A 20,745-nucleotide genomic window follows, 5' to 3' on the forward strand; every position below is an offset into this window, starting at 1 on the left:
CTTCAGTCCAGGTACGACCAGTCTGGCTATAAAGAGATCACGGCAGACCATGTCTAAAGCCTTGTTAAAGTCCAGGTACGCAACATTGCCAACTTTCCCCTCCCATACATGTTCTGCAATCTTTTTCTTTGCCTTCAAGTACCTGGAGATGGCTGCAGGAGGACTTGCCCCATCACCTTCCCAGGGACTGAGGTGAAGCTGACCAGCCTGTGATTCTCCCAGACCTCCTTGAAGATGGGTTTGATATTTGCCTTTTCTGAGGACCTTGAAACCTCCCTGATTGCTCTAGCCTTTCCAAGATGTTTGAGAGAGGTGTCATGATAATGCCGGCCAGCTCCACCAGCACCTCTCTGCCCCTTCCCACACCCAAAGCCCTCTCTGTATCCACTTCCAGAGGAATGCCCGGGTCCTTCCTGCAGGCCCACAACTCCAAGGTGCAGCTGACAGCTTTTCTGAGCATTTTCCTTAGTGTCCCCCTCCCCCCAAACCTTTCTGGTCCACAGGCTGGAGATGAACGTATTGAGCAGGGGCCTGAGGATGGTGTAGAAAAAGGGGTTTGTCAAATGATCTCAGGAGGGCTCTTCTGGGCATCACACAGACAATGACGAGGGTGTCATAGGAAACAGTGGCACTGGTGAGGTGAGAGGAGCAGGTGGAGAAGACCTTCTGTCTGCCCATGCTGGGCGGGAGAGCTGCTCCAGGTTGGCAGCTCTGATGCCCACACAGGATGCCCGTGTGAACAGGAAGGGGAGGACTGGCTCTAAAAAGCAGGTTATGAAAGCACACAGCATGAATGTCACGGTGGCACTGCAGGAGAGCTCCAGCGAAATCACGGAAGAGGTGGTCCGCTCCACTGGGACCACAGACCTGTATCTGGGACAAGAATGAAATGATTCCTGTAGATGGCATAAATACCCCGAGCCAAGGTGCAGCTGCCTACTCGAGACAGACCTTCCAGTTCAGGAGCCTTGCAGAGAGAAGCCAGTGGCACAGAGCCCAGCACTGATTGTAGGATGTGGCCACCAGCAGGAAGCACTCAGTACCTGCAAAAGGTGCCAAAAATAGTACTAACGCTGCTGTGAGCAGAGGTGATACCTACATGGGAAAACATTTGTTTCTTTGTTAATTGCTTAAAGAAATTGTGAAGGCAGTTCAGAGAGGTGAAACAGGAAGGTGCCTCTGAGTGCATTCATGCTCTCTAGATGGGCTCTGTGCCTTCTGAAAGGTGAGAAATGCCACCTTCCAAAGGGCAGTGTCGCTCGTGCTTGCAGAACCCCTTCTGACTGCAGGGTTGAGATGCTCCGCAGGTGTGCTTCTTTCCTACTGTACATTTGAAGGCACAAGCCAGAAAGCCAAGGAAGAGTGATAGAGCAGACAGAGGCATTTGCAACGAGCCTTTCCAAGGCAGGTGAGAGAAACGTCATGAGGACAGTGGGGGCTGTTCCTGGAGTCACACTCAGAAGTGTCGGGGCTCTGTGAGGTGTCCATATTCGAGCTTGCCTCATGCACTCTGCATACTCACAGAGGTGTTCAGATGCGAGTCCTTCCCCTGCACACGCAGAGGCAGTGCATTGCAGCAGTCACAGTGTCTTTCTGGCCTCCTGTTGCCACTGCCAGAGGGTGGCAGGCACCTCAGCCCTGCAGTGTGTTGCGCGGCTCTGCACTCATCTGAGATGCCCCACAGCATGAGGAACGGACACAGGGACCTCGGTTCAAGGAAGGACATCCCAGTGCTGCATTCAGGTGGTTTCCCAGGGAATGTTACTCCCAACGTGAAGCGACCTCAAGACACTGGCTGTCCCACAGGCCTTTGCAGCACCCCCAGGAACAGATGACTGTGTTTGTGCTCACTCGGGTTCATCTCACCACATGCATACGATGTGGATGCTTAGGCCTCCTCTTTACAATGCAAACATGGACTTCTGAACAAGTCATTTGGTGTCCCTCCATAGAGGGATACAGGACCTCTTGGAGGTGGGCTGAGAGGCTAGTGCTGGAAGCGGTCGTTTTTATTGGCAGGTCTGTGATGATTGTCCTGGGGCAGCTTCCCTGGGGTGTCCAGTGCACACGGGAATAGATCAGACCCTGCTCTGCTGCTTCTTCATGGCTCTCCCAGGAGCCTGGTGGTGCGAGGACACTGCTGTTTGCCCCCACCCTGCACACTCACACATTTTAGCTATTCACTGGTGTTTTCTGTCCTGGGCATTTTCCTGGGCATGTTCTTGAGAGACACTTGGAAAGAAGACCGAAGCTTCAGGCACTGCCCTGAGGAGATCACCTTGTATGATGGAAATGCTGCTATGGAGGCCAGCTCTGTCACAGAGGTGCCCATTGCCTGTCCCTGCCTGCAGTCACAGGACGGCCACCCAGCAGGACTGTGAGCAAGCTTCAAGAGCACTCAGGCCTTACACCAACACAAGAGCTAAGAAGGACAGCGCTGAAGTGGAAAGTGAGCAGCTCTGGGAAGACCAAGCACTGGTGCTCCCTGGCAGTGCTGCTGTGCCGGGACTCCTTTTGCCTCCACCTCTGCACACAGGCACTGCCCCTGCAGCTCCAGAGAAGTCTTGGAGGCAGGATCTCAGAGTAACAAGCCACTGGAAGGTCCTTTATTTTCATTAAACACACAGAGAGCACTGCTCCTCATGTACACAGTCTGTGGGTCACACAGAATCTGGATAGACATACATCATTAGAAATACCAAATATCATGACATTTCTTTGTGGACAAGATTACTAAAAGTAAAACAAAGCAAAAAAACCCCAAAACTCAAAACCAACACCGAAAAAAATTACAGAAGGCAGGCTGGGCCTGTAACGAATTACATTAAGTGATTTGCAGAAGATGACAAACAGTTTAATGCTTTTGAAAATAATCCAGTCATCAGTTTCCACACTGCATCCTTGAGCTCCTGGTTCCTCAGGCTGTAGATGAGGGGGTTCACTGCTGGAGGCACCACCGAATACAGCACTGCCACCACCACATCCAGGAATGGGGAGGAGGTGGCAGGGGGCTTGAGGTGGGCAAACATGGCAGTGCTGACAAACAGGGAGACCACAGCCAGGTGAGGGAGGCACGTGGAAAAGGCTTTGTGCCGTCCCTGCTCAGAGGGGATCATCAGCACAGCCCTGAAGATCTGCACATAGGACACCACAAGGAAAACAAAACACCCAAAGGCTAAACAGGCACTAACCACAAGAAGCCCCACTTCCCTGAGGTAGGCATCTGAGCAGGAGAGCTTGAGGATGTGGGGGATCTCACAGAAGAACTGGTCCAGGACATTGCCTTGGCAGAGGGGTAGGGAAAATGTGTTGGCAGTGTGCAGGAGAGCATTGAGAAACCCACTGCCCCAGGCAGCTGCTGCCATGTGGACACAAGCTCTGCTGCCCAGGAGGGTCCCGTAGTGCAGGGGTTTGCAGATGGCCACGTAGCGGTCATAGGCCATGACAGTGAGAAGACAATACTCTGCTGTAGCACAGAAAAAGAAAAAAAAGACCTGTGCAGCACATCCCAAGTAGGAGATGGCCCTGGTGTCCCACAGGGAATTGGCCATGGCTTTGGGGAGAGTGGTGGAGATGGAGGCCAGGTCGAGGAGGGAGAGGTTGAGGAGGAAGAAGTACATGGGGGTGTGGAGGCGGTGGTCCCAGGCTATGGCGGTGATGATGAGGCCGTTGCCCAGGAGGGCAGCCAGGTAGATGCCCACGAAGAGGCAGAAGGTCAAGAGCTGCAGCCCCTGTGTGTCTGCAAATGCCAGGAGGAGGAACTGAGTGATGGAGCTGCTGTTGGACATTTGCTTCCTCTGGGCACTGGGACCTGTTCCAGGAGGAAAAGGCAGTGACAAGTTAGGGTAGACATCTCACAGCAAAACTTATTCCAGTTCTCATGGAAACCCCCCAAATTGCCTCTCCCCTTTCAGAAAACCTTTGGCTGGTCCCTTTTGTGAACACTGGTGGGTGCTGGCTGAGGATGCCCCACAAAGCAGGGGGCTCTGCTATGGGCTCTGGAGGAGTCAGTTCTGCCCTACAACAAGAGAGAAATAGGAACTGGGAGTGATGTTAATCCACTCGTGGTCTTAAAGAGCTTTTCAGCATTGTCACTCCCAGTTCACTGAACTGCAGAGAAGAGCTGTGGGGATTTTGTTTTGTTTATCTGCTTCTAGTTGCCCCATCACAGTCAGTGGTATTTTTAAGGCAGAAATCGTTGGCATTTCTGCTTGTCTCCAAGAGAAACCTTGTGGGTTCTGTGAAGCCAAAGGACTATCCCTTCATGCAGAGTGAGGACAGCCAGTCTGTCCATCAGCCTGGTCTCAGCTGCCCTAGGCTGCCACTTCTTTGAGCTGGAGGACAATTATACCTAGATGTTCCCCTGAGAAGAAAGTGGACAATGGTGAGAGCAGGTGAATCCAGCTCCCAAGTGCAGGTCTCCAAACTGCTCCTACTGTCTCATCCTACCTGAGGAATATCTCAGCTCTCCCCTCGCAGCCAGGGCCACAGAGGGCTCATTACAGCTGCTTGCATACAGCCTTCCAGCAGCATTTCCATGGCCTTAGTACTGAGGGGCTGCCAGGTAACACAGAGATGGCATGGGAGAGCTGTGCCCTTCTGGAAGGCAGCCTGCAGCCCAGCAGGACCCCCCCGGGAAATAATTGAATGTCCTAAGGATCCTGTGACCTGAATGGAGAGTTGGCTCACTCAGCCCTGCAACCAGCATTGCCCGGAGCCCCCACCTTAGCTGGGAACAAAGGCAACATGAAGAGGAGAGGAAAAATGGAGAAATTCCCCAATCCTCCTGTTCATGGAGGCAGTACAGGGACAAACAGATGGGTACTCAGGAGGTTCGTCAGGGGTCCATCTGTCAAGGAGCTAACTCATGCCGTGGACCACATGGCCTTCGCGGTGAAGGCTCTGCTGGGTGGCAGAAGAGGTCGGGGGCTTGCTCCGGGGAAGGCATCTGCAGTGCAGGTCATGGCACGCGGGTGTATTAACCCCCCCTCCCACAGCATTTCTGGCAGCAGCTCCCTCTCACTCCCTGCCCATGGCTCTGCTGCCTGGAGCTCTCCCTGCCGGCAGATGTTTCTCTGTCCCCACATCTCCTCCCTTTTGGTGCTCACAGACCCCAGCCTGCCCACTGCATGCTCAGCTCTGCCCTGCAGACCCCTCCTGGCAGCAGGGCACTGCCCAGGGACATCTCTGTGTCGGCAGCAGCTAAGGAGCAGCTCAGAGAAGTCTTCATGAGAACTGGGGTCTTTGTGCCTTCACCAGAACGAAGAAATAGATTCCCATCTGCCACTGCCCCCCAGCCAACAAAGAGTGGAAAACTCAAAGCACAGACTCCTTCGCTTTCAGGTAAATACTGCCTCGATGTCCTTCTTCAAAAGGACCCTCTGCAAATGCCCTGGGCTGATCGGGAGCTGTGAGCAGCTCTGACCCATGCAGCACCCTCTCCACTGCAGAAGGACCCTGCCCTGCCACCTATCACACCTTCCACCCACAGCTTCTCCCTGTAGCATTGTGGGGAGCTCCCTGGGCAGGCTGAGTGCTGACCCTGGCAGGCGACAGAGCCCCTGCCCCAGCACGCAGCCCCTGGAGTGCAGGGACCCTGCTCTGAAGGACAGCCCTGGGCACCCCTCAGTGCACACCCAGCTTCCCACCCTTGCAGACATCCCCGGGAGAAGGGAGCTTTCATGCCCTGTTCCTTATGGTGCTGCAGGGAAGCCCTGCTCTGGAGCATGTCCTTCTCCACAATAAAGAAACCCTGAGCGCCATCCTGCCCGATCCTAGCTGCAGCAAGATGTGCCAGCTCTAGGAGGCCCCTCCAGGACACTTGTGTATCACCCTGAAGCCAGAGACTTACTGTGTCAAGGACTGTGTAGATTTCTCCACCAGTGAACTCTCAGCATTCTCCCACTACACAGTGCCTGTAACATCTCTCGCACGTCTCTCCTGTCCCCTTGCACTTGCAGGCTGTGCCCTCCCCCTGCTGTGCTTTGCAGAGGAGCTGCTCCTTGCCAGGAGCTCCCTCCATCCCAGGAGCCCAGCCCAGCTCAGCAGCAGAGGCCCAGCCCAAGGCAGCGCTTTCTCTGCCCCCCTGGGCTCCCTCCAGGTGTCCCTGGGGCTCCAGGGAAACCTGCTGTGAAACAGGCTGAAGTAACCACTGATGTTCCCTCCCACAGCTGGGGATAGAGACTTACTTCCAGTAGTGTAATTTCTCTTACACTACTGAAGGGGTCTCAGCTCCCTCCCATGCAGACCACAACCCCCAGGAGCTGGGATTCCTCTTGCATAGTTCAGGTGTGCACAAAACAGGCACCTGCATGTGAGCTTCTTGTCTCAGCTCCCATGCTAATTACTGGAGATGGAGGCCAGGAGTGAGCTGTTCAGACACAAACACCTGGTGACATCTGAGGTGCCAGAGGTGACCAAGATGCATGCTGGTCACTGTCAGCTGTAATGCAGCAGTCCATAGAGACAGGGCAGCATCTGGGGGCATCACCTTGGAGGCTGGTGGGAAATTCCATTGTCCAGGTAAATTGACAGCAGATGCCCACATGTAGGACAACTGAACCCGTAACAGTTGCTTATGTCCAGGGCAGCCTATAGAGGTCTTCAGCTGACCAAATGCGGTCATGTGGCCCAAGGAGAGCTAAGTCTCTCTTTCTCTTCTCCATCAGTTGTATTATCTACATCTCCTTTGGCAGTTGTCTCATGTGCATCCCTCCATTGCCTAACCTAATTCAGGACACCTGAATCTTAATTTAATACCCAAATACAGGCCTGCAGAGCTACATGAGATGCCAGGGCTCTCCAGCCCAACTGCATGCAGCTGACACGGACAGCACAGGGCCTATCCAGGACCCCCCTCCCCATTCAGACTCATTGTGTGACAGGCACCCCCCAGGGCATCTCAGACAGATTTGGTGCCTTTGGGCCCATGACTGAATCCCACCACTGCACTGACGTGAGGTCTGTCCCTTCTCTCTCCAGCAGGTGCTGGCCAGTGCATGAATACCAAGCACATCACACCAGGGTCCCCACTCGTGTGCATTCCCTCTCAAACCCTGCTGGTTCAACTCGATGTTTAACCATCCCCTCCATGTTACAATCATGGATCAGGCTGGTGATTTTCATTCTGCCTGTATCACAGGATGTCCACACCCAAGGACACTCTCAACATCATCTCTTCCTTCCTGAGATCAGATTCACCACCACCACAGAGGCTGCAGAGACACCACAGACAGCAATCCCCTCTCCTGCTCAGACTGCACAGCCCACCTCTGTTTCTCTTTGGCCTTGGAGAGAGCAGGGTTTGCCGCCTTTGTGGGCACCTCATTTCTTCTTTACATTGCCATCTGCTCTCCACTCCAGCATGTCTCTGCTCTGAAGCAAAGCCTTTGCACACATGAGGCCTTGGGCACTTGGCAGCAGGTTTCCCTCTTGCAAGTCTGCTCTCAGCCCAAAGGTGCCACAGCTGAGGGGCTGCAGCCCAGACATGCACCCACGCCCTCAGCCTGGGGCACAGGCAGGAGGAGCTGGAACCCTGCATGCAATCTCTTCATCCCACTTTGAGGGAATAACAGCTGAGGTGTGTTGGGACAGCTGACATGATTGGGGTGCTGTGATGGGTGGGTACAGGATCATCAGGAGAGACAGGCCAGAAGGATGAGGAGGGAGGTGTCCCCAGTGTGAAGAAGCTGCTTAGATGTGTGAAGCTCCTCTATGGGATGAACAAAGTGGGTGAGCCCTTGTGGGTGTGGGTCAGAGGAGACTAGTATGGGTGAAATTGTGGTGGGAGACAAAGAACCCATGGAAGTCCCCCTGTGGACTTTCATTACCCTGGCATTCACTGGAAGGAGACCACAACAGCATGCAAACAGTCCTGGAGGTTTCTGGAGGGGCTGGGGACACAGTTTGGGACACAGGACTTTGTAGCACAGCTGCCAGATTGGCCAAAAATGGTGACACTCACCTGCATCTGTTACACTCACAGAAGGCAGAGCTGGCCATGGATGTGAAAACCAGTGTCAGCCTTGGCTGTTGTGACCATGAAACAGTGGGGTGTCACCTCCCAAGGGGAAGGAGAACAGAAGAGTGCAGATGCTAGCCCTCAGAGCAGCAGACTTTGGCCTAGTCTTGAGACTTTAAGTGGGGGATCCCCTATAAGCAGCTCAGAAGAGCAGCAGAACTCAGTACAGCTGGTCTGCAAGGACAGTGTCTTTCAAGTCCGAGAGTGTGCAGAGCAAGAGTCAGGAAAACAAGCAGAGATCTCAAGGGAGAAGCGTGGGGAACCAGGAAAGTTATAGGGGTAGCTCCATAGAAAAAAGGCAGCATACAAGAAGTGAATGCAAGGGTTGAAACAAAGGAGGAACTCAGAAATATGGTTGGTTTTAGGAAAGCCAGAGCTCCCGTAGAGTTGACACTTGCAAGGGAGTTCAAGGGCACAATGTTACCACTTCAGGAACAGTTAAAGAAGAAATGAAGACAACGTGTGGCCACTGCTGAATTGCGTTAGGTAGGTGTAGATAGGTGTGAGGCACTCTTGGCCTTTGTCTTCACCAGCAAGGTCTCCCAGTTCCGTGTGCCTAAGAGGCAGAACCGCAGGTGAAATCCAGCAGTGGATGGAGATCAAGTCAGGGGTTACTTAGGGAAGGTCAGCCCTTAATAGTCCCTTGGACCAGATGGGATGAATCCAAGGCTGTGGCTGTTGAGAGACCAGGCCGAGGTCATAGCAGGGCTGCTCTGCTACATTCTGGAAGGTCATCATGACTGGAGAAAGCCAAAGGCAACTCTTGCATACGTCTTCTAAAAAGGCCCAGGGACTGAGCAGGGGAGTTACAGGCTGCAGTGACAGAGGCCAGGGGCTGCATGGCTGGGCAGCAGCTCTGTGGAGAAGGCTCTGGTGGTCCTTGAGTTCCCTTAGGCAAAACATGAGCCAGCAGAGGATGCTGGGTTGTGTGAGCAGGGCCACAGCCAGAAGAAGTGATTCTCCCCCTCTGCTTGGCACTTTTTACAGCACATCCAGAATCCTTGCCCAGGTTTAGAGCCTGTGCAATGACAGTGAGACATGGGCAAAGAGGAGCCGCTTCACTGGAGGGCCACGAAGATGGCAATCCTTCCATTACCCTTCAAGTGTTTGTGTGATTTCCCCAACAATACCAGTATCTGCAACAAAAATAACAACAACAACAACAACAACAACAACAGCACTAATCTGCCTAAATAGAAATACCTGCAGTGGAGCAGTCTGCATCCATGGTAGCCACTTTGGGCAATGCCAATTAAATCAGTATTTGCAATATATGGCATGATACCCAATCCAAAAGTACATACCTAAAGCGGTTCAGAAGAAGGGCTGTTGTGGTTTAACTGGGCAGGCAGCTGAACACCATGCAGTCATTTGCTCGCTCCCCTGCCCGCAGTGGGATAGGAGAGAGAATTGGGAAAAAAAAAACAAAACAAAACTGTGGGATGAGACAAAGACAGTTTAATAGGAGAGCAGAGGAAGATAAAATAATGATGATAATAATAATAATAACAACAACAACAACAAGAAAACATGCAAAACAAGTGATGCACAATGCAATTGCTCACCACCCGCTGGCTGATGCCCAGCCCATCCCCGAGCAGCAATCGCTGCCCCCCAGCAGATTCCCTCCAGTTTATTTACTGAGCATGACGTCATATGGTATGGAACAGGCTTTTGGCCAGGTTGGGTCAGCCCCCCTGGCTGTGCTCCCTCCCAGCTTCTTGTGCACCTGGAAGAGGATGGGAAGCTGAAAACTCCTTGACTAAGAGAAATACTACTTAAGTAAACCATCAGTGTGCTCTCAGCATTATTCTCATCATAAATCCAAACCACAGCACTATGCCACCTACTAGGAAGAAAATTAACTCTGTCTCAGCCGAAACCAAGAGGCTTGGGTACTATCAACTTCATTGCTAAAAGAGAGGGATTTTGAGGGAACTTCAGAGTTCCAGGTTCCTGCAGAAGATTTCAGGCCTCCAAGAAAGGAGCTGAAGATTACAGTTTTCAACTAGCCTAGCCTTTAGATCACTTCACGTGTGAGGGATCTGCTCCCCCATTTCAGTCATTGGCACCCAAAAACCTCACCTGCTTTGCCTTCCTCTCCTCCCAAAGCCTGACCAAGTGATGGGAGGAAAGGCAGCAAAAAGAGTGTAGGCCTCTGTGAATTAGCTGGGGTCTGGCACTTGGAGGGCCATGCTGTCATTCCCTTGTACGCCCCATAAAGAATCAAGCTGGGAAGTGAGTCTGCAAGTCTGACTCAACAAGGTCCATGGACAGGCAAGGCTGTGTCTCTGGCTGTGTCTGGAGACCCGTACACCTACAGTACAGATCAAGCTGGGTGAAAGTGGGCATAAATGGTCTCCAGGGCCCATGGACAGAGGTGGGGGTGGAAGCCACAGGTAATGCTGGTCAGGGCTGTGAAGGTCTATGGGTGCTCTCAGGGCCCTAACAATACCACCATGGGATCCCACCTGCCAGTGCCCTCAGTAGGCCAAATTCTTGTTCCCTGATGTGCAGGGTCTGCTCTCTGCTCCTCTCCTTCCCCATGCGCCTGAGGATCTGGAGACCACAATCTCATGGCCACTACAGCCTTCAGGTCTTCACATGCCTGACCAGCTCTTCCTCTTTTGGGAGTACCAGACCCAGGAGAGAAGAGGAGTGGGTGGCCCATTTAGAAGCTGACCAACACACAAGCCAACATCTAGCTTGTAACATGTCCCAGAGAGACCCTCCATATATCTGAGCTGCCCTCACATCACACAGGGCATCCCCCACTTCTCATCTCCCCTGTCAGTCTCTCCTCAAGACACTGTATCTCCATTATGAGAAAAGCTGTGGAACCTCTACTTCCCTACCTCAGCTCTTATTCCTCTGATGTCACAGCTCTGTGATGGCACAGGGGGCTCCTGCTCTCTGTGCCCCAGGCTCTGGGCTTAGTGCCCATTTGGGCTGCAGCACCTCAGATGTGGCACCAGGGCCAAGGGCGGACTTGTCACATGGAAACCTGGTGCCCAGAGATGGGACCCCGTGTGTGGAAAGGCTTGGCTTCCCAGCAGAGGCAAGCTGGAGTGGGTGGCAGGTGGTGCCATAATGATGGATGAGGTTCCCACACCGAGAGCAAAAGCTGCAGTCCCCAAGGGCAGAGAGAAAGAGGCCTGGACTGTGCAGCCCTGGCAGGAGAGGGCTTTGCTGTCCCAGGTGACTCTGCAGCACTGTGGGGCCTGTGCCAGAGGTGGAGCTGATCTGCAAGAAGGACAAGGTGCTGCTGAGAAAGTCCCTGGGGGAGGACAGACTGTGATCCAGCAACACTGACCAGCTGACCAGCTAGATACCAGCTCTGCAGCGAAGGACCTTCATATCCTGGAGGACAACAAGCTGAGCATGAGCCAGCAGTGCACCCCCATGGCAAAGGCCAACAGCCTCCTGGGCTGCATTAGGAAAAGCATTGCTGGCAGATGGAGGGAGGTGAGCCTTGCCCTCCACTCAGCACTGGGGACGCCCCATCTGGAGTGCTGTGTCCAGTGCGGGGCTCCTCGCTACAATAAAGTTGTTGACCTACGAAAGCAAGTCCAGCAAAGGGCCATAAAGCTGGTTTAAGGGACTGCAGCATCTTTCATAGGAGGAAATGCTGAAAGATGTGGGACTGTTCAGTCTGGAGAAGAAAAGGCACGGAGGGATTTTGTTAATGTGTATAAATACCTGACGGGAGGGCATGAAGACCAGGGAGCCAAAATCTTCTCAGTAGTTCCCAGTGACAAAACAAGGGGTGATGGACACAGCCAAAAACACATGAAATGCCATCTGAATCCAAAAAAATACGTTTTGACTGTGAGGGTGGTCAACCACTGGAACAAGTTGCCCAGAGAGGTTGTGGAGTCTCCATCCATGGAGGTATTCCAAACTCAGCTAGACAAGGTGCTCAGCAACCTGCTCTAGCTGACGCTGCCTCAGTTGGAGGGTTGAACTAGATGATTTCCAGAGGTCCCTTCTAATCTCAGCATTTCCATGATTCTGTGAGTATAAAGGAGAACAGTAAGAGAGAAAGAAAGGAACAACACCTAGCCTTGACTGCAAATATGGTGGGATCCCATGGAGAGGACGCACTCTGGAGCAGGGGAGAAGTGTGAGGAAGAAGGAGTGACAGAGGTGTTCTTTACTGACTCCTAACCCCCTCTTCACCATCCCCCCCTACTCCTCGTGGTGTTGGGGTAGGCAGAAGAACTGGGAACAATGGAGTGATTTGAGCCTGAGGGAAAGTGTGAGGGGAATGGTCTTTAATATTTTTGTCATTGTTTCTCACAATCCAAATCTGTTTATAACTGGCAACAAATGAATTTTATCGTCCCCTAGTCAACGGGTCTTTGCCCGTGATGGTAATTGGTAACTGATCTCCTTTACTTTATTTTGACCCATGAGTTATTCCATCTTATTTTTCCCTTTGTCCTGCTGAGGCAGGGGAGTGAGTGAGCAGCTGGGTGGGTGTCTGGCTGCTGGCCAAGGTTAACCCACTACAGAAGCACCACATCAGGACTGCTGCATGCAGCATGGGGCTTCCCAGCGGAAGAAAACCCTGACAGACTGGAGCAAGTCCTGCAGAGGCCAGAAGGGTGGCTGGGACCTGGAGCACATTATGGACAAGGAGAGGCTGAGAGAGAGGGGTTCCTTAGAAATCATTCAGAACAAAGCACAGGAGCAAGAACCAACTCCAGTTGGTGGGATCTCAGTCAATGGAGATATTCAGTATTTGTTGAGACAAGGCCATGAGCACCTGTTCAAGCTGGATCTGCCTGAGAACTGGCTTGGCTGAGAGACCAGCTGTGTCAAGAGCTATTGGGCTTGTGTGCAATGAGTGTCAGCAGGAAACTGCTTCCCTTTTTCTGAATACTGGTGGTGGAGTTTGGTATAACTGAGCCCCAGAGGAGGATGGGGGTGACGATGCAGCAGAGGTCCCTTCTCAAGGATGGGATGTCCCAAGAGAGATGGAAATAGCCAGTGTGTGGGATGGATCTGGGAAAGTTTTCCCAGGGCTACTTCCGCAGGGTGTCCAGGGAACATGGCACAGACCTGGCCCCTCTCTTCTGCACCTTCGGTGCCTTGCTTCCTTCACCATGATGCCTGACTCTGCACTGTCAGCACCCTGCTGGCTGCCCCCACCCTGCACACTCACACAGCTTAGCTCTACACTGCTGCTTTCCTCCCCTGGGCACTTCCCAGCCCAGTCCAGCCCCTCCCCAGCTCTCCCCACCTCCCCTGCCCTCTCCTCAACCCAGCCCAGCAGAGCAGCCCAGTCTGGGCTGGCCCCACGGCAGTGCCCACCACAGGGTGCTGCAGAGCTCTGGGCACTCACCCCACAGCCCCAGCCCCTCTGAAGGGCATAGAAGCTGCTGGGGGGCAGAGAGGGGGTCAACCTCCCCACCAGCCCCAGGGGTTGTGCTGTCCCCAAAGGCACGAGGAAACAGAGGTTAAGCACTCTCTGGCTCTCCTGAATTTATATTGTAGGTGATGCCCAAACCTGACTGAATTTGCCCCCTCCTCTGCTCCCACCAGCCCCACTCCCCAGGACAGCATGAGAGTCCTGGGGCTCCTCAGGGAGCTCCTGCATCTCTCCACTCTCCCTTCCCTCTGCCTCCTGGGTTCCCACTGACTCCCATCACACAGTGCTTGTTTGTGCATATCTGAATTATAGTGCTGTACTTTTGGGGGATTTCCTCTTTGACGGTGTTTCACCTTCTCAGCCTCCATTCATTCCAAACCCAGGGCATGTGGTGAGTCCCCATCCTCTCCTCTCCTCACCCCTCCAAATTCATTTCCAGAGAGTCTGGTATATGCCAGCAGTCCTGTCATACATGAAGAAACCTGAGGAGAGAATGGGAGCTCATGGACCATCTCCCCTGCCATTGGATATTAAGAAGAGAGCTTTTAAATCCGGAGCGTTTGGTCCAGTGGAACTCAGTGCCACCCTGAACTTAACTCCCAAAATACTGAGAACAAAAGGAGAACAGACTCTTTAAAAGACCAATTCCTTGGACATATTCTTTGCAGCACCTTTGGAGGAAGCGCCCAGCCTTCAGGCACTGGACCTGGAAGATTCCGTTTTATTGAAGAACTGCTATTGGCCATGCCACATCTGGCACAGTGTTGTGCAAGCGTCATATACGAGGGGATCAAGCCTCAAGACAAGTAGTATAAGCCTAGAAAATTACCTATAACCAGGATTACCACAAGAGAAAAAAGCAGACATGGCCTAAGAAAAAGTGAGAAATGGGAAATGCGCAGAGAAGGGAAGGCAGGTTATTCTCGATGAAACAGCGGCCATTGCATCAGTTTCCACAGGGCATCCCTGAGCTCCTGGTTCCTCATGCTGTAGATGACAGGGTTCACTGCTGGAGGCACCACCGAGTACAAAACAGAAACCACGAGATCTAGAAATATGGAGGACACTGAGGGGGGCTTCAAGTAGACAAACATTACAGTGCTGACAAACAGGGAGACCACGGCCAGGTGAGGGAGGCACGTGGAAAAGGCTTTGTGCTGACCCTGCTCAGAGGGGATCCTCAGCACGGCCCTGAAGATCTGCACATAGGACACCACAAGGAAAACAAAACAACCAAATGTTAAACAGACACTAACCACAAGAAGCCCCACTTCCCTGAGGTAGGCACCTGAGCAGGAGAGCTTGAAGATCTGGGGGATTTCACAGAAGAACTGCTCCAGGACATTGCCTTGGCAGAGTGGTAGGGAAAATGTACTGGCAGTGTGCAGGAGAGCATAGAGAAACCCAGTGCCCCAGGCAGCTGCTGCCATGTGGACACAAGCTCTGCTGCCCAGGAGGGTCCCGTAGTGCAGGGGTTTGCACATGGCCACGTAGCGGTCATAGGCCATGACAGTGAGAAGAAAATACTCTGCTGAGATCAAGAAGAGAAAGAAAAAGAGCTGTGCAGCACATCCTGCATAGGAAATGGCCCTGGTGTCCCACAGGGAATTGGCCATGGCTTTAGGGACAGTGGTGGAGACGGAGCCCAGGTCAAGGAGGGAGAGGTTGAGGAGGAAGAAGTACATGGGGGTGTGGAGGTGGTGGTCCCAGGCTATGGTGGTGATGATGAGGCCGTTGCCCAGGAGGGCAGCCAGGTAGATGGCCAGGAAGAAGCAGAAGTGCAAGAGCTGCAGCTCCCGCGTGTGTGCAAATGCCAGGAGGAGGAACTCATTCATGCAGCTGCCATTGGTCATCTGCTGCGTCTGGGCATGGAAACTGCCAAAGGAGAAAAAAGAAAAAAATTCAGAGAAGCTTCTTTCAGCAAAATTTCATTCATTCATTGTGAAATACCTAAGGATGCTTTTCTTCCCTTGGGGGGAGGGGTTGTTACACAGCTCTGAGGCTTCAGCTCTGGTTTGTGCTGGCTGAGTGTAGCGTTCGTTACATATCAAGGCTATACCGACGGATCTCCAGCCGACCCGGGCTGGGGAAGGAACAGTCAGCACACGCAGTGTGGGTGTTCAACTCCCCCGTTTATTGCGCAGTAGTTTACCTTTATACTCCCAACAGTAGGCGTGTCATGTTATAAGGGGCGGGGACAAAGGAGGGTCGACCTTTCACTCTTTCCGTACAGCGCGTGATCTTCCGGTCGCCAGCCCTTATCTTACTACATTTCCCCCTCCCTTAGCTCCAGTAGCTCTGTATCTCACTGGGGAAGCTGCGCATAAAATAATCGATATATGGTGAGACTTCTTAATATACAACTCCTAAACTACCTAATTAAGCGTAATAGACAGGATAATAGCATAGCAAGGATAAGAACAAATAACAAGATTATGAGACCAGTTATCTATGTGGCAGCAACTGTCCCCCTTATCGCTAATGAAGTAGGGGGGTGAACAATCGACAGGTAGAGGCTTGTCCAATAGCCGGCATATACAGACACGCATCCGTTACGTTCATGAACCTTGCCCAATCCATCCAGCAGTTCGTCGCGGCTCCCTCATTGCTCCCCCACACCATCAGGATGCATAGGGAAATGGTAACCTGTCAAGACAAGACTCAATAAATTGGTTAATGTTTATACGGTCGGATATTTCGACTGGGTACCCATTCTAGCGTCCCTTTCTCGGTTTGCACACACGCATACCCACGTCCCAAGCAACGGAGGGAATAAGGGCCCCCCCATTCACGGGTTTGCAGGTCCCGTACTTGAACCAAAGGGTAAGGCCCTTCGTTCTCATCGAGCCGGAAATGTGCCTGGGTTGCAGTCTGGGTTTTATAGGTGTTCCCTCGAATGGTATGATTTAAGGTAATTAGTGCCATCGTCAACAGACGCTGTGCCCGAAATAAGGGAGGGTCAAGGGGAGGGGGAACCCCTGTTTCTGGGCCTATATTCTCCCCCTCCCTTAGTCGGTCGAGTAACCCTTTTAATGTGCGATGCGCACGTTCTACAATGCTTTGGCCCGTACTGTTGTAGGGAATGCCATGACTCAACTGAATATCCCAGCGTGCGCAGAAGTCCTTTGTCTTCGTGCTGACATATGCCGCTCCATTATCTGTTTTAATTTTTTGTGGGATGCCAAGTTGCGCCATACAGTCCTGCCAATGTAAAATAACTGCGAGAGCATTTTGTTTAGCATGCATAGTGGCTAAAATAACTCCACTGCAGGTATCAACTGTGACATGCAGATACTTACGTGGATTAAAGGGTTCATAAATCGTAACATCAGACTGCCATATTTGGTTGGGCTGCAACCCTCGAGGGTTTACCCCTGCTTCCCAGAGGGGACCTCTGGAACAAACAGGACAAGCAGCAATCACAGAGCGAGCATCTTGCAAGGTAACGCCAGCAAGCTTAGCTAGACCGCGAGCTCCACAGTGGAGCAGATTATGCAAGCGGAAAGCTCGCCTTAGGTTAGAAGTTTCTTCAAGCGCCAGTACGCTCCTTGCTAAGGTGTCCGCTACTTCATTCCCGGCAGAAAGAAAACTTGGTATGGAACTAGGACTATTAACATGGATAGGACAGACAGGGGCGGTTCTCATTTGCAGTGCGGTGAGCAACATTCCTGCAATCTTTGACGTTGCCCCAAGTGCCCATCGGCATTTCTTTAGTAACTTATATACATAGCAAGAGTCTGTAATTAGATCTAAGGCCTCTTCAGGCCATTGAGTGAGAGCCATCCATACCGCCTTGGCCTCAAGATATTGCCTCCATTCCTCCCTAAACAATACCATCATCGAGGGGGTCAATACGGCCCGCATCAACTGAATAATATCAAAAGGTGCAAGCGGCGTTGCAAAAACACAGTCTAGTAGGACTTGGGTCTCTGGGGAGTTTAATCCATGACTTTTCACTGTTGTGGCCAATTCTTTCACCAACTTCGTATCTAACGGTTGCCACTCATATCCCCCGCCTGCGGCTGCTCGGATAGGAAATGCTTGAATCGGAGGGGCCTGGAATCGTACTCCTTCCAAGACACAATTTTTTGCAATCATCCGCCAATCCGTCCCGTTTGCTTTCTCTTTCGGCTTTTCCCCTGGCATTAGACTTTCTGCATTCGCCACCACCCCTCTCAATCGGCTGATCAATGTCTCGAGTTCCCTTGAAACCTCGTTAGTCTGAAATCCCATTCCCTTTTTTAAAGATTCGCCCCTCTTTGGTAATGAACTTGGAAGTGGGGGCGGATGAGCAACAGTCGAGGATTCCTCGTTGCCCCTTTCGTCCTCACTGCTATCAGAGCTCATGGGATAATCGTGTACAGGCTCCCTCCACTGTGAGGGAATACCAGTTTGCTTTCCCACTGCCCAAGGGGTAGGGGGTCCCTCTGGTGGCTCAGGTATCACTGGTAGTGCCGGGGGAGCCCTACCACCCCCCTTAGATGTCGTGAGCCGTGACGCCGGTTCTCCTTGTTCCTCAGATTTTTTCTTGCGCTCTGCTCTCTGTGTATCCAGCACCCGTTGATCACTGGGATGCAACGGGGCGTCCTCAGAAGGTGATAGTGCCTTGCCCTCCTTTTCTCCTTCCTGCCATCTTCCTTCACGTAATTCACAATACCGCTGGGATCCCACATCGGCCCCCGGGACCCAGTCCAGCAACCTATCAGTCAGCTCCCTTTCCACACATTGTTGCAACTCGCCCCAGGGGTACTGAGGAAGTGGCGGATCCGCCGGTGCAGGGGGCGCCGAAGGTTCCGTGGGCGGCCGCCCTAAACTCCCCACTCGTAACGGGAACACCTTTCCCGACTCCTTTGTTCCCGTTGAGCCATAGCCTCCTTGCGCCTCCCCTTCCTTCGTTGGCTCAGCCCCCAGTAACGACAGTTCCGTCTGTGTCCCACAGGCCACTCCTTCCCAGCCAGCCTGTGTCCCCTCCGAAACTAAACCCGTTGACTTTTCGTTCCCAGGAGATTCATGCCCCATCAGCGCGCTACGTGCGGCAAGCCAGCACCGCTTTGCTGCAAACCCCTTCTTAAGCACCCTTTCTACTGTTCCCCAGGCGCGAAGCCAGTCACTGGCTCCTCCAACATTATTTATGATCGCTTCTGTCAGCTCGTTGCGTATTTTACCCCAATTTGAGGTGTCGAAAACTTCTGTGGGAGTGCCGAGCACTCCCCGGCGTAGCATCCATTGGATGCAGTCGCCCGTGGGCCTTTTCCTTATCACCCTATCCTCGCCCACCTCCGTTGCTACCAATTTTAATACCTTTATGAGTTCCGCGAGCTCCATCGCTGCTACCTGCAGCCGATCACGTCGGGGTCACCACTATGTAGCGTTCGTTACATATCAAGGTTATACCGACAGATCTCCAGCCGACCCGGGCTGGGGAAGGAACAGTCAGCACACGCAGTGTGGGTGTTCAACTCCCCCGTTTATTGCGCAGTAGTTTACCTTTATACTCCCAACAGTAGGCGTGTCATGTTATAAGGGGCGGGGACAAAGGAGGGTCGACCTTTCACTCTTTCCGTACAGCGCGTGATCTTCCGGTCGCCAGCCCTTATCTTACTACACTGAGTGTGCTGTGCAGAGGCGTGCCCTCTCCCCAGGGGCTCCGGAAGGGTCAGCCCTGCTTTCCAGCAAGGACCCATGGAGGCAGCAACAGCCCAGGGTGTTTGGAGGGAGGCTTCCTGGGGAGGAGTTCCCTGTGCTGTACTAGAGCGGAGGGCAAAAAGCCCAGAAGGACGCTTTCTTCCCCAGAGGAAGGTGGGAGATGAGGTGCAGCAAATGTGTCTCGGTACACTGTGTTTTAGTGTTCAGACACCCCCATCCCACTTGGGAAATGGTCTTGGAAGGGTTCACATTCCCCCATTGCCCCGTTGCTCTCAGTGCAAACCTCCGTCAGTGCTCCCATGCAGGAGGGCTGCTCTGTCCATCAGCCTGGTGCCCAGTTGCTCTGGGCTTGCACCGCTCTCAGCTGCAGGACGACTGCACCCAGAGGTTGCTCTGGAAAAGACACTGGAGTGTCCTGGGAGCAGAGGGGTCCTGTTCCAGGTGCAGAGTTCAAAACACCTCTCCTTTCCAGCACAGCTCTGCGGAGTATGAGGAAGAGGACAGGGCAAGGATGCTGATTGGCATGGGCAGATCGGGTGCTCTCAGACATCTCCAAGGTCCTGCAGGAGAGCTGTGCCCTTCTGGAGGGATGCTCACAGCCCCGCAGGACTCCCTGCCCAGCATAATCAGGTGTCTTAAGGTGCTGTCTGCTAAGGGAAGCAGTGCCTCATTGCCCAAGCACTGAGTGCAGTGTCTGGAGCCTGGAAAATGAAGAGAGGGCTTGGGCACCTTGGTCCCATGGAAACACCTCCAGGGCAGCGCCCTCCAGGTCAGGGCCAGAGCAGGCACTCCCCACCCCCACCCCTTGACCCACACCACCACCGTTACTGCCAGGGACCCCACGAGCAGGAAGAAGAGCAGCACAAGCAGGGGGAGGAACAAAGAAGAACTCTGTGACTGTCCTCCTGTCCTGGTTTCAGCTGGGATAGAGTTAGTTTTCTTCTTAGTAGCTGGTAGAGCGCTGTGTTTTGGATTTAGGATGAGAATAATGTTGATAACGCACTGATGTTTTGGTTCTTGCTGAGCAGAGTTTACACTAGTCAAGGACTTTTCAGCTTCTTGTGCTCTGCCAGGTGCACAAGAAGCTGGGAGGGAGCATAGCTAGGACAGCTGACCCAGACCAGCCAAAGGGCTATTCCATACCATATGACGTCATGCTCAGTATATAAGCTGGGGGAAGAAGAAGGAAGGGGGGGACATTGGGCGTGATGGCGTTTGTCTTCCCAAGTAACCGTTACGCATGATGGAGCCCTGCTTCCCTGGGGATGGCTGAACACCTGCCTGCCGACGGGAAGTAGTGAATGAATTCCTTGCTTTGCTTTGCTTGTGCGCGCGGCTTTTGCTTTACCCATTAAACTGTCTTTATCTCAGCCCATGAGTTTTCTCACTTTTACTCTTCCGATTCTCTCCCCCATCCCACCGGGGGGGAGTGAGCGAGCGGCTGTGTGGTGCTTAGTTGCTGGCTGGGGTTAAACCACGACACCTCCTAAGGGAAGCAAGGAGAGGAGAGGCGGCCAGGCACTCAGGAAAGCCTTCTCCTTACCCAGCAGAGCACAGCACCTCCCACTTAGCAAAAGCCCAGGGCAGTCGCCCTCAGCCCCTTTGCCCTGCCGAGGGAAGCGGCCACGTGTCAGGAGAGATGCCCCTCTGCTGTGCCAGAGCTCTGGCTGCAGAGGAGGCAACTCCTGCCCTGGACCACACAGCC

At 53.0% G+C, this 20,745-nt stretch overlaps 2 protein-coding genes across 2 annotated transcripts; both read right to left on the reverse strand.

Moving 5' to 3' along the window:
- Window positions 1–2,819: 2,819 nt before the first annotated feature.
- Window positions 2,820–3,788, reverse strand: LOC148050359 (olfactory receptor 14A16-like). The gene has a single exon (XM_087742877.1). It carries the CDS (start codon window positions 3,786–3,788, stop codon window positions 2,820–2,822), a length of 969 nt encoding a protein of 322 aa, XP_087599003.1.
- Window positions 3,789–14,311: 10,523 nt separating this feature from the next.
- LOC148050360 (olfactory receptor 14A16-like) lies at window positions 14,312–15,247 on the reverse strand. The gene has a single exon (XM_087742878.1). It carries the CDS (start codon window positions 15,245–15,247, stop codon window positions 14,312–14,314), a length of 936 nt encoding a protein of 311 aa, XP_087599004.1.
- Window positions 15,248–20,745: the final 5,498 nt, after the last annotated feature.

The sequence above is a fragment of the Nipponia nippon genome, unplaced genomic scaffold (assembly GCF_047370975.1).
Source record: "Nipponia nippon isolate SJK-2023a ecotype South Korea unplaced genomic scaffold, ASM4737097v1 scaffold_89, whole genome shotgun sequence".
NCBI lineage: Eukaryota > Metazoa > Chordata > Aves > Pelecaniformes > Threskiornithidae > Nipponia > Nipponia nippon.

Coding starts and splice junctions, on each gene's coding strand:
- LOC148050360 (XM_087742878.1), bottom strand. CDS start 15,247: ATGACCAATGGCAGCTGCATGAATGAGTTCCTCCTCCTGGCATTTGCA.
- LOC148050359 (XM_087742877.1), bottom strand. CDS start 3,788: ATGTCCAACAGCAGCTCCATCACTCAGTTCCTCCTCCTGGCATTTGCA.